Below are 27374 nucleotides of genomic sequence, written 5' to 3'. Positions count from 1 at the left end.
AAATGTATCTTCCTGTAACAAATACATACAACAGACAGGCAAAGAAATGTCAAATGAAACCAAGCATTCATTACAACAGACTTATGAGGTTAGTGGCAGCCCATGGCAAAGTTGGACAGAATTAGATTTGGGAAAGTAAACAGAAAACTCATTTACAAAAAATAAATAAATGTAATGAATGTTGTGTATGTAAAAACAAAGGAAGGGGGGGTGGGGGGTTGTAGAATGGAGATGATCTACACATAGTAGCTACTTTTCCTGTCGGTGAGGTGTGATTGTGGTAAACAAAAAATAGACCCCAGACTTACCACTTCACTGTGACAGTACAACATCTATTTTCAATCAGTACTGAGTGATAACATGAGTTCTCTTTTGTTAGAGAACATAGATACCATTCTCACACTTATTCGAAAGAACAATATCAGACACTTGGAAAAAAAACATCCTCAATTTGTATTTTGAACTCATTATCACCTTTAAAGTGTTCGGGGAGTCTTTGTCATGCATATTTACTTTCCATTGAACAGATGGAAAGTACATCTGCATGCTTTTGTTTGATCTCAAGGCTATAAATGCATTATGGACAAGTGTACAGTCAAATACATTACACCCGGCTATACTTTAATTTCCAGTAATTTAATAGAAGACTCGTCCCACTGGATATCATCTTGATAGCATTATGAACTACTCCCAGTATGCAACAGCACAATTCCTTCTTTACCACAATAAGGGCGCACACAGATAAAATACATGCTGTGTTTTCTTCTCTGTGCCGTCATTTTGTATATCTTCTCTATTTTCTGACTTAACCCTGCTCTACAAAACCTTACAGGTTCCATTTCATTGTCCAACAGCACATGACTGGAAACCATGGAAAAGGAAATCCCAGAGACTGATGGTGTGTACAGTTAATTTCTTATGAAATTATACGGTAAAAGACAACCATCCCAGCATTGGCCTGTAGGCATTCTGTTTCCCTTAAATGCAGTGGGAGTGTAAGAATAAAGGCATAACATTAGCATTCCATGCTGTGCAATGAGAAACCTACTGTATATTGCTACCTTAACCTATGAAGTGAACCTAAGAAGTCACAGACAACTGGGTGCTTATTTTGGTCGCTCTACTGAAATGGAAGTGGCAGAGAATATATTCAGCACACTCACTTCAGGGACACAGGCTGTGTTTTTTCTTATTTTAGACATAGCTAAATTCCGGCAAAATCTCTGCTTCCATCTCTCAACCCAGACTATTTTGGCAATTTTCTGCATCTGTAGATCTGACAAGTTTAATGTGTTTCCGGTCTCCCTGTAGGGGCTGTAGCTGGCTGCCACCAGTCCTGGGTCTGGTGTCAGGGACGCGTGCTTGAGAAGCACTCAGACTTTTTCTGCTCTGCAGTGCCCAATGGTCTCTGAGTGGTCCTGTAATTAGCTCTCTTGTGTTTACCCCTACTTTTTACTGACAGAGAGTTCGAGAGAGAGAGCGAAAGAGAGAGAAAAGGACCATATTAAAATGTATCGGGAAAAAGGTCAACAGAGTAGGTATCTGGACCTCAAAGAAGGCAAATTAAACAGCAGCTCCATTCTGTGATTTGAATGAGTGATGAGGAAGGAGGGAGGCCATGCAATTGGAACTTGAAGCTACCCAGGTTAAAGTCAGACGGTTCAGTGTGTCCTGAGATTCTTACCATTCTGTTGTAGCCAGTTCATGAGCTGTATGGTGCTAGGCATCATTTCTCTCAGAAAGGGCATGGGTTTCCATGTCACTGGTCTCAGAATAAACTGAAATAAAAATAGGGTGTCAGGAGACAAGCACCGTACAGGAACAGTCAAAAGCTCTAGGTCACATATGAAAATAGTTTAGAGCTATTTATCTGGACAGTAAGTGTGTATTTGCTCATAGAAACACTATATAACATTAGAATTGATACAAATAAATATTAATACAATTATGATTAAAAAAGGTGTTATCAAAACGGGAGTTGAAATCTTGTGAGGTGACTAGTAGGAAGGTCTGTAAAAAATTTTTTTTTAAATGGGCAAAATTAAGACAGAAAATGTAGTGCTTAAAAGGAAATCCAGCGAAGTGCATTTTCATGATCTGGCAAAGTCAGCTGGTACCAAAGTACATGCATCGACCTTGAGAAGTCTACAACTACTGGCGTTGTAGGGCATGTTGCAACTTAGAAGCCATTCTTGAAGACGGGACAACAAGCAGGAGAGATCGCAGTATGTGAAAGACCATGAAGTATGGAGAGACAACCAGTGGCAGAAAGGTTTCTGGACGGATGAGTCCAAATTGGAAATGTTTGGCTCACAGAAATGCTAGTATGTCAGAAGACGAGTTGGCAAGAATTACAGTGACACCTGTCTGCCACCATCTGTGGAGTACAGTGGTGGCTCTGTCATGGTTTGGTGGTGGGTTTTAACAAACACTGTAGGGGATCAGGTGAAAATTGAGTGCTGAGAAATAGAAACTGATTTTGATTTGTCATGCTTTACCATTTTTGGGAAAATGTCTGATTGGCAAAAACCTTATCTTTTACCTCGATATGGGCCGCAATCATGCTGCAAAAGTTATTAAGACCTACTTGGAGGGGACGTCTGAAGGTGTAACAATTATGGAAACAGAGTACTTTTGTCTATAGCCAACCACTGTCACTGATTTATAGTAACATCTACAGTTAGTTGCATTCTCCTTCTCCGTATTGCTCTACAGACACACAGCAAAATTTTTATTCTTTTTATATCCTCCTTTTTCTTACTTCCTTAATTTAAAGTGTATCAGTGGTCCTATCTGATTGTGACAACGGCAAACAGACAGAGGACAATTAAAGTTTGCAGCCGGGCCCTGCTATCCACACCCAGACATTCAGTTTTGTTCCACAATGCCTATCCAACCAGGAAGACACATGGGTCAACGAACCTAGACTGTGGTGGTGAGTTTGGTGCTACAAAAGAGAACCGTAGACCACTGTGCCACATGGGAGGCATGCAACAAAGCAATTTAACAGACACTCTCCTTTGACATAAAGACTAGTCTATATTTTGGCATATTTTCTCATAAACCTAAGAAAATTGCAGAATCCAGCCAATAGCTAGAAAGCTTATTCTACCACCTGTCAATGACAGAACAAATATGCTGTGTGCAGACCCATAGCAAGAAATTCATTTGAAAAAAGATTTTCAATTTTCCAACACTCCTTTTTTTAACACATTTCATTCCTTTTTTTTTTTTTTTCAGAGAAGCAGTAGTTACCTTTTGTGAGAAAAAGAGAAAGAGAGAGAGAGCTGAAAGTGCAGTCAGAGAAGATCAGTTAATGTAGGGTGTAAGAACCTCAGAGAAAGCCATTGGATTTCCATCTGGGCACATTAGATTAGCAAACAGCAAAGGTCTTATTAAACCGGAACTGAAATACAAGAACAGATCTCCACAAAAGCCCAGAAGTATGTTTGATCATTTTATGTGATGTCGTGCCATGTTGGAAGGTTCTCTCATCTCTGTTAGAGTGGCCGTTGGGTCCTTAGTCAGCCCCCTGACAAAGGCTATTGCTTTTGTAGACCAAAATTCTTTACTGGTGCCACAGATGCTCATTGGGATTAGGATCAGAACTTTGACTGGGCCACTATGGAATATTCTCCTTTTTGTTTTTGAGCCGCTCCAATGTTCTTTCAGATGATACTTTTTCAATAACAGCTTCGTTTTTGCCATCCTCCCATACATGTAGGGCTCTTCATATGGTTGACAGGTGAACCAGTATTTGATCCAGGTGTTCTCGGTTGGACATCCGTACATTTGGATGTTATTTTGTGTCATTTTCCTAATCAATGCATTTGTATTATTTTAACTTCTGTAAAATGCTTTTCGGTCTGGAATTTCCTTCACAGCCTTATTCATGATGCTTCAACATTGGGTTTTTTTTTATTCAGAAAAGCTACTTCATTGTTTCACAGTTGGAAAGTAATTTTAAGGTAATTGTGTTCTCATTAAGGCAATCCCAATGCATCTATGTAAACTGGGAGCTTCCACGGCACAAGAGTTGAATACATATTGTAACAAGGACAGGCAAAAGGAGTGGACACTGAGCCAGTGTTTATGGGGCCCTGATGGGTTTTATATTAAATCAAGAACAAGTGGTAGGGGAGGATATTAGGGACTAATTAAAACCAGAAAACAAACCTGGTGTGGTGGCTTCCCGTTGGCGGTTTTGTGGGGGGGGGGGGGGGTCTATGTCTCAGCGGCCTCTCCCCTGGGCTTAGGGGCAGGCCTTGTTGGCTGCCTCTAGAAGCTTCTGGAACTTCTTTTGGGGCATTGGTGCAGCATGTAAAACAAAAAACCAATGTTATGTTAAAATTTTTTTAATGTTTTAAAATGAAATATCAAACAGAATAACGTGTCAATTTTGGAATATAGTCAAATTCCAACATTTTAGCTTCACTGTCCCAGCTAACTTACTAACTGAAACCTAGAGAGGCTGAGCAGAGAGAACGCCAAAGAGAGTAGCTTATCTTCAGTGTAACACCCAAAACATTTGGGTTTCTTACGCTGAAACTTGGGCGAATTAATTATTTGTTTCGACTGTATAACGTTGCTTTCCAATAGACTAACCTGAGGTCTTAACCGAGATGACGCTTTCCTGAAGTAAACATATTATTCCATCAACCAGGATTACAGTGTGTAGAATGAAGTAAGACCAGGTAAATCTCAGGTATGGTATAGCTAGCAACATTTCCCATATGCCCAGATAGGTTAACTAAAAAAGAATAAGAATTAAGAATGGTGTTAAAATAATCATCTGCCGGTAATGTAGAGTAAATAAGAAGATGAATAGGTCTTCTGGTAACAAGATTGGTTTTTAGAGTTGAAATTACTCAAATACTTGTATTAATACTTTGTGCCCTGATGTGGACCAGAGGTGTTTGCTAACTGCAGCATGGGCTTGAATTTGCCTCCACTGTTCTTTCAGCAAAAACACTGTCTATCTTTCATCACTCTGTTTAATGAAGCATAAATACCAAAAAAAAAGAAATGGCATCTTAAAAGAAATAACCACCAGTGAAGCTTCAGTCCTGGGCGTGGAGTACACCGGAAAGTGTTAACAAAGTCTCTTTGAAGCAGGTGAGGTTCTCATCAATCCTCCGGCTGCGGTGTATGTAGCTTTTGCATTAGCAATGCCTTTTAGAGCCTATGAACCAGGCCCTGGAGGTTTATTGGACGTTTCAGCCGAAGACATGCTGTTTGACAAAGGCCGTCCACTGAGGAGAGAAACGAATAGGAAATTAATCAGTATTCAAATTGAAAGAATCACGTTGCCATCACAGAGTAATTTGTGCGCTGGTACTGTCTGATAATATTAAGCAAAAATGACTGGCTCAACCAACTGCTGGAGTGGGTTTATTGTTGGTACCTCAGCATTCAATTTAAGAGTAATTTGTTTGGACCATTCCTTTCCAACAACCAAGCAGATGTTCTATCTATCTCTAATTATTTATTTATGTCAACACTTGTTTTGTCGCCTCTTCTCTTTGTCCTGATAGCGGCCCCGGCCAGTAAGGTGCTGTCTCGTCTTTCTGCACGGGGAGTCTCGCTGAATTCGGCGGTCATGACCAACTCTCTCCAGACTTCAAGTTCAAAGTTCAGCGCCGCTATTTTTCAAACTTCAATTGTTCCCCGCTCAGGGAGACAAAAACAAAATCGACAGTCTCAAAGTATCCAATGTGTGTCTCCTTTGAAATTAATCAAAGGCTTGTATATGAGAAATAAGGTGGCATTTCCCAATAATGAGAAAAACCATTTCCTGGCCCCAGCGACCAAGATTGACATTTTCCATTACGGAGAAAAAATGTACATATGTTGGTCCATCAGTGTGTCGGGTGTGGTTGATTTTGGCACCCAGTGCCGGTCAGGCCATCAATCTTCAGTATCCAGACGTAGCCTTGCAGTGTGTGGAAGGGGAAGGTGTTGCGATGATTTATTAAAAGAATAGCGGTGGAACCCTGTGGTATGGGAGCCCTGTAAATCCTGATAAAACTTGGATAAAAGCAATTTAATGCCATCAATCATGCAATAATGGGTGTGTTACATACCAGGGGGATGAGGGTCATACTGGCACCGGAACTGGGAAGGAGCAGTTTTACCAGAATTGGGCCCCCTCTGTAGAGACACCTTAACATGTGTAATTGCATTAAGCGGATTCATTTCGCATGACTTGCAACAGGTTCAGATTACCGTGTGTAAAGGAATCATTTCAGATTGCATTTTTAATCCAATACAGGTGGGAAGAAAAGCATTAAATCTTCAGAAAAAGAAAGAAAGAAAGAAAAACATGATGGGAATATTTCCATTCACCCACGAACCCCGAATAAGTGGGTGATTTATTGGATGGCAAGATTTCATCCATCAATACATTCCTGCTTGGTTATTCTGGACTAAAGAGAAAACAAATCACAAAGAGAAAGGTAGTTTCCTTCTGAATACAAAGCTAAGGGACTTAACATGCCTCATCACATGTGTGTGTCAGAGCATATTCTCATACCGGGGATGCTCCTGTGTACTTCTCTATTATTTTCTTCACTTGAAGTTGCTCAGTTGCCTCCCCAACCAGCAGGATTTGCATCCATTTCATTAACTCCACCAGGCAATAAATCAACATTCCTGCATTGCCCATACAGGTGGATCAGTGGTGTGAAACGTTTAGCGCTGTGACACTTTAACTTGCAATGCAAACAGGATACAGGATACAGCATGGCTCATATAAAGGAATACAGGTAAATGCATGCAGACTATCTGAAGCTGCACACTGTTTTAACACCTGACATTGAACGTCTGAGGCATTCGATTTAGTGTTTTAAAGGTGAGACTCTGTAGGTTGAACTATACCAGTATGGAGCTGGATCAAGACCTTGGTGCAAGAGAGTTCAATGTTTCCAGGCAAATAATAAAGTCATTTTTTAAGTAATTGGTTAAGTTGACTTAGTGGCAGACAGTCATTGTTATGAGCTGGAAATATTTGTCAATCATGGAGCCGAATAAACATCTTTCACTTACCCTGATGAGCCAAAACATTATGACCACCTGCTTAATATCCTGTTGGTCCTTTGTGTGCCGCCAAAACAGGGCTGACCCACCGAGGCATGGACTCTACAAGACCCCTGAAGGTGTCCTGTGGAATCTGGCACCAAGATATTAGCAGCAGATCCTTCAAGTCCTGTAACTTGCAAGGTGGAGCCTCCGTAACTTGTTGGTCCAGCATATCCCACAGATGCTCAATCAGATTAAGATTTGGAGAGTTTGGAGGCCAGGGCAACCCCTTGAACTCTTCATGTTCCTCAAACCATTCCAGAACAATATGTGTAGTGTGGCAGGGCGCATTATCCTGCTGAAAGAGACCACTGCCATCAGGAAATACCATACTGCCATGAAGAGGTGTACCTGGTCTGCAACAATGTTTAGGTAGGTAGCACGGGTCAAATTGACGTCCACATGAATGCCCCTGGCCCAGGGTTCCCCAGCAGAACATTCACACTCCCTGCACCGGCATGCCATCTTCCCACAGGGTGTCCTGGTGCCATCACTTGCCCAGGTATACAGCTGTCCAGGTGATGTAAAGGGAAACCAGGTGACCTTCTTCCAATGCTCCAAGGTCCAATTCTGACACTTGGGTGCTCATTGTAGGCGCTTTCGTGGACAGTGGACTGGGATCATCTTGGTCATTCTGACTGGCAGAAAGGTACAATGCATTGTGTGCTGTGACACATTCCTCCCATAACCATCATTAAAATGTTCGGTGACCTCAGTAGACCGTCTGTGGGTTCAGACCAGACAGGATAGCCATCGTTGGCCCAGCACATCGATGAGCCTTGGGCACCTAAAACCCTGTCTATACGCTTTGTGGTTTGTCCCTCCTCAGACCACTGTCGGTAGGTACTCACCACTGCTGACCGGGAGGACCCCACAAGCCTTGTCGTTTCAGACATGCTCTTACACTGCCGTCCGGCCCGAACAATTTGGCCCTTGTCCAATTCGCTCAGGACTTTACCCGCGCCCATTTCTCCTGCATCCAAAACGTTGACTACGAGAACTGATTGTTCACTAACCATCCAAAGTGCCCAGACCTTGACCTTGTGCCCTTGTTAGATGATCAGTGTTATTCACTTCACCTTTGAGTGGTCATAATGTGTTGGCTGATCGGTGTAGGTGGTTATGTTGTACAGGAGGAAACTGTGTTTCTGATCACACCGCTTCTACCTCTTTTTCCCACTTAGTGAGTCAAAAAGCACTCTCAACACGAAAATACAAAAACAAATACAATCGTTTCAGATCTGAGGTTTTAGAAGATATTCAGGAGGTGTTGGAAACCAACCTGAAAATGCCTGCAACCAAAATTTGAAATGCCCGAGAACGTATTATTGTAAATACCTAATACATTTTTAACACAGATGTTCGGGCTAGATCTAAGTTTACGTGGAGGTCATAAGCATTTTGTATGTTTCATGGTTTGCATGTTATACTTTCCAAGCCAACCTGCTCCCTGCATGGCTGCAGTCATCAGAAACACGCGTGCACCAAATATGCTCATTCTGCTCATCCTGTACAGAACAATACATATTCATATTGAGAAGTCTATCTAGCGAGCTAAAAGAGTATAGATTTCCACCCTAAATCACTGCAGCCAGAGGGATGATTCTCAATATGAGCCAAGCTTCCCCAACGATTAGCTGTCATCTGTCTTCACCTCTCACCCGACATCCCTCAACACCAGTGAAATCATGCCGAATAGACATGGCAACATCCACCGCAGTAGGACCCACAGCCTCTTTGAAATGAGCCCAAACTTAGCGACAGCTGAACTAGTGACACCTGTTAACATCGCAAACACACACAACAAGCAATTCACAGAGACAGACACACATTAACAGTGAGAGCTCAACACCCTCACCATCGCCAGCTACTCGGATATTTCCTCCCCCAGTCTACATCCCTTCCTCTTTAGCTCTCTACCTCTCTCCCGCACATTAATATTTCATGGTTCCTCTGACCTGGATGAGCAGTGAGTAGACACACCCTGCCGGAGGGACACACTGTCAGACGTAGCACTTCTTAAACTGTCACTTCTGAGCTGAGGGCGCTGACAGGCAGCACTGACACCTGTCTCGGCTGTCGCTCTGCACCCCTCCGGGAGCACTGTTACCTGGGAACCATTACACTGGCAGACGAAATGTTCAACAAGGCCAAAACCTTTAGCAGAGCGAGACAATGATGTTGTTTGTATGCTGCTTTTTAGGAAATCTCTGAGTGGGTCTCAGCGTTACGCCCCGAGTTGGGGGGGGGTGGGGGTGAAGATTAGGAAAGCTCTGCGAGAGCTGAGAGAGGTTCGCCGACTACGACGGCACATTTTGAACCGTTGAGTGAAAATCAACAACCGTCGTAAGGGTTTGCGGATTGATTAAAATTGGATCTTGTGTTGTCAACTGTGAATGTGTTTGTAAAACCATATCAGATGCTTAAGGTGTATGGAATCAAGCACTTCGACATGGTGAGAATACATTTATGATGTCACCATTCATACAAGTCAGAAACTTTAACTATTGCAAACACTTAGGACTATTCGTGTTACTTTCTACTGGCTATGTCTTGCATAAGTTCCAACTTGTGTTTGAGGTATACACCAACCTTTACACATATTGACAACAATCTTCTGCCAAGCATTTTGACCTGTCGCACTACAAAAGCTTTAGGCCTTGCAAAGCTAAAAATTCAGACCGAGTGACATCACAGATTTAACTTCTACGCAGCGCCTAAAGCTAAACAACTAGTCATTTCACACCAGTTAAAATTTCACACAGTGCTGTGGAAAAAGCGATTTGCCCACTTTCAGATTGGAGTCATTTAGGCCCATTACATACAGATTTGACTCTTATTCTGAAATAAACTTTTCAGAGTACAGAATTTACTCAATTACATTTCTGAAAGATTTAAAACAGGTAGGCAGATTTTAGCTGCTGTTAAATTGTAATGTGAAATCATATTATAATGTTTTGCATGTCTGTCAAATAAGAAATAAGAATAAAATATCAATAATAATTGATAATAATATCATCCTATCATGAGAAAATAAAACCACTTCTATTTGCTAAATTAATTAGATTCTTTAAGGGGATATCCCACATTTTCTCACACCCTGTGGACGTTAGCTAAATTACCGCAACAGTATTTTCAGCTACATTTGGTTGACTAACAGAAAAGAGAATCAGTTTAGGCTGTAGAATCTGAGCATTAACAATTACAATATGAATGTACGTTACATTGGAAGTGAATGTGCCTAGATATTGAGAACAACAGAAACCTCTCTGTTTAGATTATCTCTCAGTAGGTAGCGCTCTAATGACAGGAATGTTTACGATGGCCATATGGCATGGGGGTTGACTTCTAAAAAGTTAGAAACGCCCTTAATGTATAGGCTAGCTGGTAACCAACATTACAGTGAGAAGAGATTGACTGAGATGAGATTGAGGTTGTGTAAGGAAGACCAGGTCCGTAACCTCATGAACAATAAATAATATACTTTCTCTCTCCCTTGACAAACGGGTATGCTAATTATTACAACCACTATACGAAACGGCCGATTTTTAACATAGCTATAAAATAAATAACTCAGTTGTTCTCAGTAAGAAACACTGAGGTGTTGAAATTCTCGATAATGCACACAAGCTTCAGAATGGGGAGTTTGAAGTTTGACATGAGCTGTGATTTTGCAAAAAAGGATTAAGTCACAGAAAATTGCAAAATGGCCAAATATGGGTCATTTTTATACTGCTTAGATGCCTCAAAGACACTTTTATAATATATTTTGAATATCTATTTAGCGATTTTACAAATTATTTCTAGTGTGATTGTATAGGAAATATCATTAAAGGCCATTATTATTGTATTCGTAAAAAATATGAGTTTTATGCCTACAGGGGTTTTAAAATCTCAGACATAATTGCTTAATAACCCATTTTATGAACATTCCAAAAAAATTGTATATTAGGCTAGTGCAAATCAAATATTAAGGAAACAGATATTTCTAGGTTAATAGAGCAGTGCTCCTAAAAAGTCCAGTATGGATGTGGAGAAGCTGAGGAGGATGGAGGATGACCTCAGGGCAGGAGAGGAAGAGACCATTATCCCAGCTCTCGACTTAATAACCATCACCCAACACCATGTTGCTATAAGAATCAGTCCCTTTGAGGCTGACTACCCTCAGAATATATACTGTACTCTGCAATTCACGAATCAGCTGCAAATGTATAGTGCAAGAGCAGATAAAATGTCCTCAGACACACTTGGCCTTAGAGTCATACAGAAATAGCATTAAGTGAAGCTCAAGGACAGGGAACAAGAGTGCAGCTGTGACCCTCTATCTACTCCTGGTTGTTGTTGTGATTTCCCTGCCAGTGACTTTCTTCATATCTAACACTTGACTTCATCCAACCCCCAACAGTGTCAGAGGGACTGGGAGATCATAAACCAACTTAACTCCTGGTGATCTCTGCTCCCAGGTCACTGATAGGTCGCTAGGGATTTGACTGGATGGGTTTCTAAGGGGTCAGACATCTGCCTATTCCCCTGACTCCGCAGGTCATATGCTTTCCACAGACTCACCAAGAAAGTGACAGAGAGCAATCTCACCTCTGCCTTGTACAGCAATATCTGGGCATTACACAAAAGAAACACCACTACCATCTCTGTTACTGTTCCACTGTATCCATATGTCTGCTTCATTCATTTTGTACAATTGTTTTTAACTCTGAGGTTGCCTCACTCCACACTTACCAGGGGGAGGCGCTAGCGGGTCACAGATCAACTAAATACTAACAGCCGGGTTGCTTTTGTTCAGCTTTACTCTGTTAGGTTGAGCCCAAGGAGTCAAGCCACTCCAAGACAATGTCTCTGTACTAGCGCGTACTCAACAGCCTGTCTCTCTACTCCTTCATTTGTGACAGAAGCTGACCTCTTAGGGAGGTGAGACTCAACACACCACTCCAGTGCTGCATTCAGATAACCTTGCCCTGTCATTGCATTCTTAGAACAAATCTCCTCTTATCGGAATCTTGTAGCAGCCACCAATGTAATTTCTCCACCTCTCCTGGGTGCCGCTTCAAATCCACCACAGGCAATCTGGGGGTTTGATCTGACAACTTTAAGAGGGACTTGAACCGTACCAGTATCAACCCATTTGACAATGTCTGTTGAGGCACTGGCATGCTCGTTTGTTTCCAGCCCACAGATCACAGGGACACATTAATGACTGCAAAGACCCTGTCCCTGTGTGTGAAAGTGGAACACTCTAAAAGGGGGAGTGTGTGTGTGTGTGTGTGTGTGTGTGTGTGTGTGCATCCTTGCGTGCAAATGAGCTTGCTATACCCTTGCACCGGTGTGTGTGTGCATGTCTGTGTGTTAGTGTGTTAGTGTGTGTACATGTCTGTGTGTTAGTGTGTGTGTGTGTACATGTCTGTGTGTTAGTGTGTTAGCGTGTGTACATGTCTGTGTGTTAGTGTGTGTGTGTGTACATGTCTGTGTGTTAGTGTCTGTGTGTGTGTACATGCTTCTGTCTGAGTATGTTTGTGTGTGTAATTTGTTGTGTTTCGAGTGTGTGTGTGTATATGTACATGCCTATCTGGGTATATTTGTTTGTGGCTGCAGGTGTATAGGGTGCTCTCTGTCAAACTGCAAAGCAGCGCTTCATCTTCTGGACCCTCCATTCTTCCAGGAGAACAGCAAATCAGTTGAGAGAGGCAGTCTTGGAGGAAAGAGTGATGTATCAGGTTGCTTGCTCCAAGTGTTAAAATAAACTACTTGTAAGGATGGCAAACTAGGATGGCCTTACTCATCATTTCTGGGTTGTTTCAATTGCTTTTATGATTATTTGTGTCATACTTTGAGAGATGAACCTGAGAAACAGAGCTGCACAGAGGACCAGTGTTCTTCTTAATATCCTTCGAATAACGTCCAAATATGCATTTCAGAAATAATTAAATAATAAAATATAAATTACAATGAAATAAACAAAAAAGTATTGCATTTTCCAAACACTGTACTGTACATGCAGCACTGATGTCAATTAGTTATATAGCTGCACGTCCAAATGTTGGTTTAAAAGTTGTCTTCTGCACATTGCAAATAAGTATGAAGAGACTGAGATATCCAGTGGGCGCACAACGGCCTATCACTCAGGGACTTACTTTTAGCTGGCTTTCTCACTCTCCCACATACATTCCCCGCCATTGTCAGGGCCACAGAACGGAGTGCGTGTGAGTCACTCCCTATCAGTCAGCGTTCTAGCCCTTAGGCCAACCGAACATGTTGACAACTTCAAATGTATTCCTCTGCAGACAGGGTGCAGCGTCAAGTCGGAATGGGAGATGGACAATCGACTGCGGTGAGAAGTCTTTGCTATGTACCCCGGTCCACTGCCAGAATGCATCACTGTAAGTGTCTGTGTGGCATCTGTTTAGCCCGGAGTCACTGGAGCTGAAATAGAGGGGCTATGGGCACCTGTGTTTTGACAGCAAGGGGAGTACAAAGTCAATTAAAACAGCCAGAGGTGGTTGGTGGATGGACGCACAAACTGTAAAAACAAGGAGAAACACACTTTTCCGCCGGCCCTGTTCAATTAAAACGATTCGTGCGTCACCCAACCCATCCAGCCTCTCTCTGTTCAGAATCTTATCTAAAACTGATACCCCCCCCCCCCCGTACCGCAGAACATTTGGAGTTGGAGTTGATCGAAACCGTCATAACAGTTCAGCTCAGGAGGCTGATTTGCATATTTGATGCATTTTCCCTCCTATTCACCACAACACCAGCCTGAGTCCCTCCTCCCTGTACATCTACACAGGCCTCGGGAGACCAAAAAGGAAAGGATCAATGTAATTCTAATTATGAAAACTATTTTGGCAGCCTGGTGCACTCGTAAAATGAGAGGGGAAGTTTAGCTATCCACTAATTTTAATTAACTATAGTTTGCTATTCACTTAATGAAAGGGCTCATTGAGACCCAATGGAAGTCATTTCGTCATGCTAATTAGGAAGGCCACAGCCAGCCAGCCTAATGCTGTGTACCCACTCATTTGAATTGTGCTGATCAACCTGCTGCTTTGTAATTTCATAATTACATTTCCTGTAATGCAGAAATGCAGTTCTGTTGCCTGAGGGTGAGGCTGGGCAATACATCATGAACAGACTGATTTAAATAAGGTGTTGGTGTACAGGGAGTGGGAAGAGAAAACACAGCAGGAATATGCTATGTGCAGCCAATCACTGGAGAGAAAGAAACAATATGAGCATTGCCGACCAAGTGACATTAATCCATAAGATCATCTCAGTGAAAGAAATGGCTCCCTCTACCCCGAAGCCATATTGAATACAAAAGACCATTTGATGTAATTTCCTCTCTGTGGCTTATGCACTTAACATATACTGCTCCCCATTGTACTCAACAGTCTGTTCTATAAGGTATTGTACTGTATATACATGTGACGCCGACGGGGGGGGGGGGGCAACCGAGAATGTTGTCCCGGGCCCAGGCCTGGGGGGGGGGCGGGGAGCTTAACGGTTTTAAAACAGAAGAATTGCATTGATGATAGGATTTATTCAGTAAAAATAAGTGAAGTGCCGGTGGAATGTCATTTTTGAAGCATGCCGCTACTTCCCAGCCAATCGCCTTCTGCGAGGCAGGCTTTCCTCCTTGGCTTATTTTACCTGGATGATATTATATATAGCATAACTATGCCATATGTGGTGAAGTTTGCTTACTGTAAGAAACTATAATGGCAGCTATAGAGACCAGGACGACAAACCGTCAGTTCCTCCCTTGTCTACTACAGCATGCACAAAAATAGCAAAGCGAAAGAAGGCTTAGACCAACTCTCTAGCTAGCTACCAGAAACCCTAAGCAAGGCTAAGAAGAACGTCGTCGAACTCTTAATGCTTTTTTGGAACAGGTATTTCCATTTTTCATATTTTTATTCGGAACGTGATTCTCTATCGGTCATTGGTGGAGAATCGTTTTCTTATGGATGAGTAATTGCAAAATGTGCTAATTGTTTTTTTTACTTAAAAGATTCTACTTAGTGGAGCTGATTTTTATTTTTCACATTTAACCAAGAAATGTGTCTAACTGCAGTACTTTAGCTATCTGGCTAAAACATTGCCACCATGCAACCAAACCTAGGAGCACAGAAATGGAAGGACAAATCTAAAAGAGAACGTTTAAATAAGTGTAGCAGTTCAGTAAATGGCTGATTGGGTCTGAATAGGTTATGAATTGAAAAGATGTGACAATTACCTGTGTTGAAAACAAAGGGATTTGAATGTGTCCTAGTTATGAATTAAAGCATTAAACAAAATGTTTATGACTTGTTTTTTGGACAATAATTTAATGACTTTTCATTCGTTTTTTGGCTCATGGTTTGGGTCCTAAATGTTAAATTCTGTCCTGGGCCCTGTCTTTCCTGTCGGCATCCCTGCATGTATACAATGTTTATATAACGAGAGTATAAGTTAAAGAGCACACAGTTAAATGCAGAGCCTTCATTTAATAGATGTTAAATGTCTGTTACACATCTTGTGCTTCCATTGATGAGCTCACAGGTAAAGGCGGTGAACCTCATCTCAAAGGAAGGGAAATAACACATTAAGATGTTCTTTGACTGTAATGATATCCAATTTTGGGGGTACAGAGAAGAAGATAAGCCTAAAAACACATGTTTTTGTGCTGAAGCGTGGATAATGCAATACATTAACAGCATATTAAACGTGCTTGATCAATGCCATCTGATGCATGTAAGGCATTGTACAATAGGATTTCTTTCATATGATATATGTACAGAGTAAAAATACAATATACACATACTACACACTGTATTAAAGAACTTAATTGATCAACATTCTGTGCCATAATTTCCTACATTATCACAGCAGATGCTTTCTCATTTGAGAACAACTTTGTTTAGCTCATTTGCATGGCAGGTGGGTGCGAAGATTTTGGAAGAACTCACTATGGAAGATTCATTATTTAACCAAATACTTTTTTTCTTTATAGTGATAATGTGTACTTCAGAGATCACAACAAAAACAAAGAGAGCTCGCTCTCTGTGGGGGAGGGAGCGGGGGAGGGGGGGGCTCACCACTTCAGGCTCACCACTTCAATTAGATTGTATGGAATTTTATTAAATCTTCTCCAGGCTGTCACTTCATTGTGGTCGCTATCTGAGGATTATCATTTATTTTCCTGTCAAACTGGCATCTCGAGAGTTCTCACAGAGCTGAGACACTGCACTGATATGGGATAGGACAGGAAAAGGGGGGGATCGGGTAGGCCCAGTGGTGTGAGAGATGACTGCTAATGGATCAGATCACTGGCTGAAGTTAAAACAATGTGTTCCACAAGGTGTGACATCCTCACTCGGCAAATCCCTCAAATTAGACAACACGCAGGTGCAGGGAGCTAGGAGTAGACTCTGAGAAGTCAGGGGACTAAAGCGTCTCCCCGCCGTGTCAAGATCTCGTCGCTCTTTTAACTTAATGCTATCGCTGACAGTGTTCAGACAGCTACTGCTCCATCCGAAGTGTGAGACATGACAACATAGGAAGGCTGAATGAATTTTCTCCAACTGTAAAGCATTCATGCCCTGTCATTGGCCTTTTCCATGGGGCTGTCATTATGGCACATAATTGTTACCTGAGCAAATGACCAGGGCTTAGTGTTCACACTTATGCAGCGAGCCATTTAAGGAAATGTATTAAATCAATCAGAGTAACCGAGTTGTCATCGGCCCCAGGGGAGTTCCAGTGAACCTATCTTCCATTCATGATGAGGCCACCACTCCCAGGAGCACGCTAACAAACTCAATACAAACCAAATGAAGTGGCGGGTTAGTGGAGTAATAGGAAAAGCAAAGATTGGTGTTAAAAACCCAAGCTGCACTTCTGCAGATGGAAAGCCCACCCGGCCTTATCGGTTCAGCAGCAGCAGCACAGTTGAACGGAGTTAATCTGGTTCATGCACCTTAAATAAAGGATGTCATGAAAAAAAAGGTGCTGATATTGCTGTTAAAAGAGCTCAACGGAGGGCTGAATTGAGAAGGTAAATATAGTGTGAGCAGACCGGTGACTGTAGAGAACCCAACAGTTAGTCAGAGAGAAATGGATGGAAGTCTGGGGATTTGCTGGCTGTATTTTCTTACTCAGCAGCATGACAACAAAACAACATGATGAAAAATACGTCCGTGATACGGCACGTCTGTCTAAATTACTTCCCTGGAAATCGACAGCGTAGAAGATTTTGAAGAAAGAGGAGCAAGCCTGCCCTCTATGGGCAGATTATAAACACTGTGCACGTTCGCTTATTGATAACCGTAACACCACCATAGTCCACAGAACAATCAGGCCGTCTAACATATTTATTGCCTCAGCTGTAGATTTACTTCAAATGCCATTATTGATGATGGTTTCAAACAGACACACACCGTCAAACAGTTAGGTATCACCAAACAGCAAAAGCGCTCACGTGCTCAGACAATATTAATTCCACTGCAAAACACATATACATTGCAACCTGCACGACAGACTGACAGGTTAACAAGGACTTTAAACTTTGGCAGGAGACCCGGATTAAACGCATCAGCTGCCACTCGGCGACAGATGACTTGGTAACAGAGATCAATGGTCATGTGTTTCATGACTTTGTACCACCTACAAGACAAAATCTGAAATGTTGTTTAGACAATATAGCAAATCCTCAGTCGATGACGCTGCAGTATATTAGCAGTAGGATATCTATCACTGCCTGCTGCACCGTAGCTGTATAAAACGCATGTGAACAACACATGCCTCTCCTGGGAAATGTTTGGATGGATATTATTCCCTTCAGAAGAAATCATCCCAAATCCTTTGGCTTGGATCACAGGAGGGGTGCTTCACGGTCACCTCTCCAAATAGATCCCTGGTGATCGTTTTTGTCACATAACAAAATATAGTAAATACAATTTATGATTGACCTAGTGTTAACTTAATATACTGTACATAGGCTGGCACCCTCAATTGGGTCCATGAACAACAAAAACCCAATTTTGTAACAATGATTTCCCCGAAAAAAAAAACATCCAAAGGCAATCCCAAGAGGAGAGAGACAGAAAGAGGAGAAAGTCGATGCAAATACATAAATAAATACAAAAGTGCAATACAATACAAAGCTCTGACAGACTATACCAGCAGCTATGCAACAGCAAGCTCCATAACCCCAAAATAACAAATAAAGAATATATACTAATGAGTGAACACAGTATTAGAAAACAAACCACAAACGTTGTTAATCAAAATGGTTAATACTTAAATTAGGTTGGCAACCTTGGAAGTGATTACAAAATAAAAATGTAGTTAGCATGAGCAAAGATCTAAGGAACGTTTTTTGTGTTATTTTTGAAGACTGTGTGTATTAAAAGCGTCCCAGATGGCAGTCCTGTGAAGTCCCTTTTAAAAAAATGATGAGAAAACAGCCTTTGTAGTCAGCAAAGCTGTGCACTCCTGGAAAATGTTGCATTATGGTAATGAAGGCAGAGTTTCCTGTACACTCCAGAGTTTTCATTGGCTTTGCAAAGTGAAGGAATTACAATCGAGCAAGGACAGCTTTCTGAGTCGGAAGTCTGCCTCCTGAAGAGAGTGAAAAAAGAAACACCATCAGGACTCTCGTGTTGCGTAGTGGAAAACCCACTATAGGTTAGCTGTCATGCATAAGCCAGCGACACATCATCACAAAGTGGGTCACAAAAATGGCAGTAACAAAATGTCTAAGTAGGTCAGGAGTATTATTATAATGTCCTGTGAGGAGCACCTGATGAAGCCCATTGAAATGAAACAGCAGTAAGCAAGGCTGTGGGACTCAAATAGTATGAAATGTAGCCTCCTTGCATACATCGTCCCGTCAAATCATGTCTATACACAAGCTTTTCAACAGTAAAAGGCGGAAGAGTTGGGATGAACAGACTGACATCATTGATCATTCTTACCCAGTGTATCTTCTAATGAATTCACAGCCAGCTTGTTCACTTTGAGAGTTACTTGATCAGCTCTGGAATTAAAGAGCCAATTATTCAGTCAGTACAGACACTTTCACAATCAAATGAGACATCACAACCCAAATCAATTAGCAGTAAAACAGCACGTACACTTTGACCTTGCTTACAGCGCCCAGGCGCAACAATGCGGCTAAAGCATTCTTCTGCATGTCTGACGATAGCACCTCATAGCATCTCAGGTTTCCTAGGGAAGAGACAAAACAAAATGTCACATCTGACAGATGGTGCTGGAAGCTTTCAACCCAATGCTGGCATTGGCAGTTTTAATGAACCAAGGGCAAGGGGTGCGGACATGAAATTAGGGTTATGGTCAGGGTTAAGATGGATTACACGCTAATTCATTAGATCAGGTTCCTGCCTATACATATATGCTAGCTCTGGATTGACAGTGATTAAATGTTCAACAAACATAAATTGAGCACAAGGTGTGTGACATCAGAATTCAGCAGTCACTACTCTAATACACCAAGATTCATTTTGTGCCAGCACTCTGCTCTTTATTACAGGTAAAAGGTTTAATAACCATCACTGCATCTGGAATCAGAAGATTGGTGGGACTAAAGTTTTATAGTCCGTCAAATCGCCCATTTTGGTTACAAACCTCAGCTGCAAAAGCTTCCAGTGTACCTCCCACTAGATGAATTAAATCCCAACATACCTTAAATCCCAAACCCAGCTCACAGCATTGGAAAACTCTTCAAGTTACTCTAGTCTACATAGAGCTAATAAAATCTCCTTTTCTTTTTCATGCCTCTGCGTTTTTGAATTGACTATAAGGCTCCTAACACGTTGATTCTCCGGTACCTACAGGACAGTTTGGGACTCTTGTGATGGAGGTGTTCAATGGCAGATGTAATCGTTTTCATTGAGCACATGAATGTGTCTGTACTGTTGAAAAGGAAAGTTGTACTTTTCAGATGCTGTTAATTAATTTGATGTTTTTCTTTAAGTCTTGTTGAATTGTTGAAAAGAGCAGCAATGAAAATAGGACCCGGGTCTAAATTTGTTTCTCCAGGTTATATAAAGGTTAAATTAAAATATCCTTTTACTGGTCAACTGCACATCAGGTGCAACTGTAACATAATTTCTGATATTATCCCAACCCCTCTGAAATAACATAGGATTCAATATCAGCAGCCCTCTGTTTGTCAGCTCATCTTCCAACAGATTACAGTGTTAGGGTTAGGACTAGGGTTAGGACTAGGATTAGGACTAGGATTAGGGTGCTGACATGAAGCTAAGGGGAGGTATAGGATAAATGGATTTTTCATTGAAGCTCTACTTAGACATCCATAAAGCAACAATTTGGAACAATAGAAATAAATTGATAGGGTTGTTCTTGGTGCTAAACTACATTTGTAGAAATGCAGAGTGATGTGAAGGTACCTGCCAGGATGAGTTTGACAGCAAAGCTGCGGACCGCAGGGATGTACTGCTTCTCTGTAAGGCTGTCACAGGCCTCCTCACAGAAATACTGACATACCACCTACAGGATACACACACACACACACACACAGTCAAGTTTGTATCCTCATGGGGACCAGAAAATAGAAATTGCATGCTCCCTTGCCCTAATCTTAACCCCAACCCTAATCTTAACCTAACCCTAACCTCAATAAAGTAACATTTACACCTATACTTTACTTAGACGTAATGCCTAACCTTAACCCTAAACTTAACCAACAATGCCTGGTCCCCATGAGTATAGTTAGACCTAACACACACACACACACACACACACACACACACACACAAACACACCTTTTCCTAAAATCGGTTGTGGGTAATTGATTTAAGAAATTCAGCAGCTTTTATTAAAAAAACAACGTACCCATGCTTGCATACATTTTAAATATGGGTGATATTTCAGGTTCAGCATGGGTCCATGCTACACCAACTAACACTTACGCCACAGAAATGCACTGCCAGCGTTCATTCACACAGTGGGCTATCCAGGGGAAATGTGTATGTGGAGTGTTGATTTGTGGACACCTAGCACGTCATCAAATGTAGCAGGCATCTAAAGAAACACCTACAACCAAACCCCCAATACAATTATCCTAATAAAAACATTAGATGTAATGGGAGGTTCTGTTTTTTTAGGCACTGTTTAACCAATCCAAAGAGCAGAGGAAGAGCTCAAATGCAGTGCGAGCTTGTTAGTGTCCAATAGTTGCGTTTCTTTCCATACAGGATTTCTTTCTTTCTCCACAACTTAAGTTTAGCCGTCTACCACGCAGAGGGTGTCCAGCTGGCAGGTGACACTGGCGTAATGTGACAATCCTCTGGTTATATAGTGCCCTCTACTGGACACTTATCACTAAACATGTTCAAATTTCCCAAAACAAGTGTGGAAAACAGCTTCCAAATCCACGAACCAAGTCTGTTTGGTGATTTAATTAAAGCTTAGGAAAACATTTTGACGTTGGAGTATTATGATTGGTGCTGCACGGGCGCCTATCGTACCTGATAGCCTTGAAGGAAGGACTCAAGCAGGCCATTTAAGAAGGAGAGGGTGGACTGGCCTCGGTCTGTTACCACAATGTTCTGTTGCAGCGTCTGAACAGAACCGCTTTTAACCAGCAGGTAACAAGCCTCCTCAAAGTCCTGTAGGGAGATTTACCACAGTAATAAGTACAAGGCTTGTTTTTTATTTCTATTTATCGGTGTGAATCCAAGTAATACCTGGACAGTGTCCCCAGGACAGAGGATGAACTCATCGGAGAACATTTTGCAAAGGAAGCTGAAGCAGTTGAACACTTCATCTGAAACAGACAGCCTTTGTTTGAAACACAAATTCAAAACCTCACCCATGTAAACTAGCTAGCATCACAGACTGCGTGGACAGTAGTGCTACATACACCATGTATATATTCTGAATGAAAGGACAGTCAGCCTATAACCAGGCCACTAACCCTTCTTCGAAGAGGCAGCGTTGTGTATGGCAACAGCCAGGATGGCAGGCCGGATGAACACATGGAGGATCTGGTTTCTGTAGGAGGCACAGGACAGCACGCTGACAGCCCGATTAAAGAGAGCTTCCTCTGGGGTCACCAAGCCCTGGGGCTCACCCAGCACCAAACTAACCCGGCCCCCTGAGACGCACACCAAACCCCTGTGCAGAGCCAGGCTGGATGACACCACCTTTGCTGAGGGAGTATGGTCTGGAGGGGGGAGAGAGGGCGAAACAAGAGGACACTGAGTACATAGCACGCACAGGGTGTCTAACCGAGACCATCCCTCAGACAAAACAGCCTGTCACAACATCAGTGACTCATTATGAATGACAGCTGTCATCCCCAGAGTGGTGATGAGGTACTGGCGTCTAAGGCCCAGGAGGACTCCATCTGGGTCTGGTGGTTAGCAAGCCCAGAGGTTCACACAGGGCTAATTATAGAGCTAGATCAATGGATCATACTGAAAGGTGGATTCTTTTGACATCAAAGAATCTTTTGACTTTTTTTCAGCTACATTCATGACTAAAGGAACAATAAGCAACATCATTAAAGAGTTGGTTTTATTATTTATAGGCCTTCAGAGCAGCTCAAGTAGAAAGATCAAGTCCATGAAGTCTTCCTGCCCACTGGTTGTGTCACTGTCAAGCCCAAAAGGGCTTGACAGGTAAAGACTGCAAATAGTTATACTAGAATCAGAGTTAACAGTAAGTTAAAGTTCAGGGAAACATTACACTCAAACAAAATGTAACAGTGAGTAAGGGTTAAGGTTGAAAAGAACAGTTACACTAGGATCCTAGTAAACAGTGAGTAGGAGTTTAGGTTTCAAGTAACAGTTACACTAGAATTCTAGTAAACAATGAGAAGAAATGCAGGTTTAAAGTAACAATTACACTAGGATCCTGGTAAACAGTGAGTAGGAGTTTAGGTTTAAAGTAACAGCTACACTAGGATCCTAGTAAACAGTGAGTATGAGTTTAGGTTTAAAGTAACAGCTACACTAGGATCCTAGTAAACAGTGAGTAGGAGTTTAGGTTTAAAGTAACAATTACACTAGGATCCTGGTAAACAGTGAGTAGGAGTTTAGGTTTAAAGTAACAGCAACACTAGGATCCTAGTAAACAGTGAGTAGGAGTTTAGGTTTAGAGGAACAGTTAAACTTGGATCAGTATGCATTGCATAACACATATATTGGATCCTACCAGGCCAGTCCAGGAAGGCCCCACAGGACTGGGCCAGGCCTCGGAGCCAGAGGGTCTGCTCTGTCAGCAAAGACAGTTCCAGGCCCTCCAGGTTCTGCAGGAGGATGGAGGCCATTAGGACCCAGGGCTTCAGCACCATGCTGTCCTCCTGCAGACGAACTATTCTGTAGGCAGTGTCGGTCACAAATGACTGGGTTTCCTTCGTGGGCTTCCGAGGAATGTGTCTGGAACAGAATAAGATTTAGTTAGAAGGAGCAGTGACTCCTGAAGATTGTGACCATCCAACTAAAATGAAAGGCTGCAGATGCGAATCCGTCTGTTTTGGGGTGGTTTTGGCCACCGTACAAAAGTGATATGAAGCTTTTCAGAAGCTTTTGAAAGATGTACGATGTACAGTGAACCGGTTTTAAAGCAGATGGTGATAAGACTGAGGCCTCTTGAGTTTTGGCCACATGGTCTTTTAGTCTAACAGTAACATCATAAAATGATATTATTTGGTTCTGTTATGAAGAATACTGTGACCATCATGTGATCTTGCAGACACTGATTCAGCTTTCATCTTGCCATTTGCCAGAATAGGCTAGAGAATAAACATGTGCACAAAAGATTAGGAAAAAAACGGATCCTTTGGTCTGATGAACTAAAGCTCCATAGACAAGTCAGATCAACAAGTAAATTGAAACAGGCTCAAAATTCAATCAAAAATGTAACAAATTGGAGAGAGAAAGCCAATATTATGGGGGGGGGGGGGGGGGCAAAGGACTAGTCCAGATTGTTTAAACAGAGAGCATGGTGTACCTTGGGACAAGGTTGTACTTGCAGCGGTTGACCTTGTCCTGGGCCAGACTCCTTATTGACACCGGTTGGCCAAAGTACACATGAATGCTGCCATAGTTTTCACTGAGGATTCTCCTGGCTTTCAAAAGTCCCTGAAAGGAAAAGTTGCAGCCATGTTTGAATGTCAACTGCCTGGACTGTACTGTGTAAATTGCCACATGGTGTGTGACGTCAAATGTGGAAGAAAAAAAAAAACGAGAAGTCACATTTACAAGCATTACTGGGGGGGGGGGGCTGGGGGACAACGGAATGGCTACTGTGTTAAGACAACAGCTCTCTTGTTTGTTAATCTGATCAGTCGTACAGGACTAGACATGTAGCGGAAACTCACAGAGGTGGACTCTTTAGGCTTGGGCACACCCAGGAGTTCCCTGGCGTATAGAGACTCCTCCAGGATTCTCTCATAACTGATGCTGATAGGCACAAGGTGCACATCAAACACCTCTCCTTTGAAAAAAGGTTCCATCACAATATTCAGTAGCCCTGAAACGACGAGAGCCACAGTTTGAGATTCCCAGAGTGGATGGATTTCTCACACATCTAGGCAAGACACGTCTACGGTTCTGAAATAATGTCATCATAAAAAAACATGAACTATATTTATAGCGAGTAATTCAGATGCCTCTACATGGGAGTGCAATAAAAAATAAATCAGGTAATGTGAGCATAAAAGTAATTTCCTGTCAACTGGCATTTGTTAGCTGATACCTGATATCAAAAACCTAAAGCCAATATGGCAAAATAAATGTAGAGCTCAGCAATGACCTAAATCAAAAGACAAGAACCAAGACCAATACTGAAGAAAAATAATGCTGTTCAAGTCACCTGTCCTCATTAATGTTCATTTACCTATTTTAGGGGTGAGGGACTTGCAGGTTCGGCTCCTTGTGCCCTCTAAGAAGAACTCAATTGGTGCAAACCCATTCTAAAGAACAGATCCAGAGATACACACACACATTCTAATTACCAACCAGCTCTGGTCCTGTTACAGCAACCGAGCACAACAAAGGGACAGCATAAGAAAACAGTAGGTCATTGTACTTACCCTCAGCATGGTCTTTACATACTCTGAGAACACAGCCCAATAAAGTTTGTCGCCTCCAAACGAGCGCCGGATGAAGAAAGCTCCTGACATCCGGAGCATCTCGCCAATGAACTTCATCCCCATGAAATCTGCATCAAGAATTCCACAATCTCACACACCATCTGCATACATGCACACGTATTGAATCTGTCCTTAAAGAGTTTGCTCAGGTTCCCATAAGACATTGGTGCTGATGCCCACCCATGCCAGCTGCGATGACAGGCAGGGCGAGGTCGTAGGTGTACAGGATGTAGGACATCAAGAGGAAGTCCATGTAACTACGGTGACTGGGTAGCAGCACCACTGGATGCTCCTGGATGGCCTGCTGGAGCTGGAGACATGAAGGATGCATGAATATGAATTAACACAGCCAAACGTTAATATACCATGAACCGTACTCTTTAATGCACCGCTTTGCATCACCATTCAGAACACAAAGGGCATTAACACATTAAGCTCCATGACTTGGAAATGGCGCTACCATTTTTTTAATGGTCAGACTTAGAACACTCACTCTGTGGATGCCTTCCTCGTTTACACAGATATGTTGAAAAAGGGTTTTGAATGCTTTGGTGAGGGTGAAGGCAAAGAAGCGGACAGTGCTGATCTTGAGTCGGTGGGCCATCTCCTCCAGAATGACAGAGGCTTCTTCGTGGATGATGTCAGGAGCCTCGCCAGACTCTTGTGACACCTGGGCATGATCATCAACCAGAGGGCAGGGGTTATTGGGACCGGTTTGACATAGGGTTACGTGAATGTTGTTCCACTTCAATAATACAAGCACCGCCTAACTCTAAAGACATTACTTCAATTTGGTGATGAAATTACTTAAAAAAATTAAAGCAATGGAATTCACCCTTTGGTGAGGATGTAAGAACTGTGTAAGTGCGATGTAAGTGATCCTGACACTCACTGAGCATGTTTGGAATGCTCTGGATCGACATGCATGACAGCCTGTTTCAGTTCCCGACAATATCCAACATTTTCCCACAGCCCATGAAGAGAAGTCGGAAAACATTTCACAGGCCGCAATCAACAGCCAGATCAATTCTATGTGAAGATGTGTGGCGCTGTATGAGACAAATGGTGGTCACACCAGACACAGACACCCATACCTTATTTTCAAGCGGTTTGTGACCAGCAGATATAAATCTGTATTCCCAGGCGTGTGAAATCCAATGATTAAGCCACATTCATTTATATTAATTGAACGATTTGCCTACAGTAAATGTACTGCAAAATCATTGAAATTGTTGCAAGTTGTGTTCATATTTTTCAGTGCAGAACAACATTAAGTGCGTTTGGCTGAACTTGTAGGCCTAGCTCTTTAAATGAAAAATGTTTGCCATCAATCTATACATAATATACCATAACGACAAAAACTAAAACAAATTTTTAGAAATGTGCGCATATTTCCAAGTATTGAGACCTTTTATTCAGTACTTCGTACCCAACATGTTTCACCTTAGGGATGGTATTATCCTCACGCTCTTAGAGCTATTTTAGTTGTTTTTTTTATGATAAAAACATGTTTTTTCGCTTGGAAATTATGGCGTTTATCAATTATAAATAAAGCCTATAACCCGAAGAAAGTGAAGGGGTCTGAATACTTTCAGAAGGCACTGTAATGCAGCTGTTGCACATGCAGGCTATGGTATCAATTACCTACCTGATTAATGACATAGCGTAGGTGATCAGATTGGAGAACCATGCTCTTGAGCATGTTTGCTTTGCAGGGAGTAAGTCCCTTGTAAAGAACCGGAGCATAGCACCTCACTGCATATTTCAAGTCGCTGGAGTTTCTCCTTTCCTCCAAAATGTCTTCAAAGTCATCTCTCTTTTTCAGCATCGGGTCCCTTTGCTGTAAAGTCACAAGCAAAATAATGATAAGAGAACTGAGAGCTAAATAGTTGACATTTAGCTCAAGTGTCAAAAATCCTGGTGGGTGGAGCATGCTAACAACTGAACCTATACTTACCGAATAAAGAGTTGTCGATGCCATTCCTTAACAGGTATTATAAAAACATAGAAGCAGCATAGGCTTTCGATGCACGGAAAGTGTTATAACCTGAATAAAATGATTAAATCCTTGGATATGTACCTAATTTCAACAACTCCAGAAAAAATAACTATCGCATGGGTGGTGCCAAAGTGGTGCCATGAATGGCTATTGGCTACT

At 42.0% G+C, this 27374-nt stretch overlaps 1 protein-coding gene across 1 annotated transcript; it reads right to left on the bottom strand.

The window, feature by feature from the left end:
- Positions 1–15563: 15563 nt before the first annotated feature.
- gnpat (glyceronephosphate O-acyltransferase) lies at positions 15564–27333 on the bottom strand. Its single transcript, XM_010882556.4, has 16 exons — positions 27174–27333; positions 26865–27056; positions 25710–25886; positions 25397–25526; positions 25157–25284; positions 24961–25036; positions 24443–24594; positions 24073–24203; positions 23275–23498; positions 22034–22282; positions 21804–21883; positions 21585–21725; positions 20505–20604; positions 19209–19302; positions 19050–19111; positions 15564–18693 (listed from the first exon to the last, which is right to left on the bottom strand). Exons 1-16 carry the CDS (start codon positions 27195–27197, stop codon positions 18650–18652), a joined length of 2004 nt encoding a protein of 667 aa, XP_010880858.1. The 5' UTR covers positions 27198–27333; the 3' UTR covers positions 15564–18649.
- Positions 27334–27374: the final 41 nt, after the last annotated feature.

The sequence above is a fragment of the Esox lucius genome, chromosome 18 (genome assembly GCF_011004845.1).
Source record: "Esox lucius isolate fEsoLuc1 chromosome 18, fEsoLuc1.pri, whole genome shotgun sequence".
NCBI classification, from domain to species: Eukaryota; Metazoa; Chordata; class Actinopteri; order Esociformes; family Esocidae; genus Esox; species Esox lucius.
Note: the sequence above shows the minus strand (reverse complement) of the source record. Positions and strands in the feature narration are given on the sequence as shown.

Excerpts from the sequence above, each read along its gene's own strand:
- gnpat (XM_010882556.4), bottom strand. The coding sequence starts at position 27,197 with ATGGCATCGACAACTCTTTATTCG. Across the intron at positions 25,527-25,709 it reads ACGAGGAAGGCATCCACAGA|CTCCAGCAGGCCATCCAGGA; the intron begins GTGAGTGTTCTA and ends TCATGTCTCCAG. Across the intron at positions 20,605-21,584 it reads CCTTCCTTCAAGGCTATCAG|GTGGTATGTCAGTATTTCTG; the intron begins GTACGATAGGCG and ends TGTATCCTGTAG.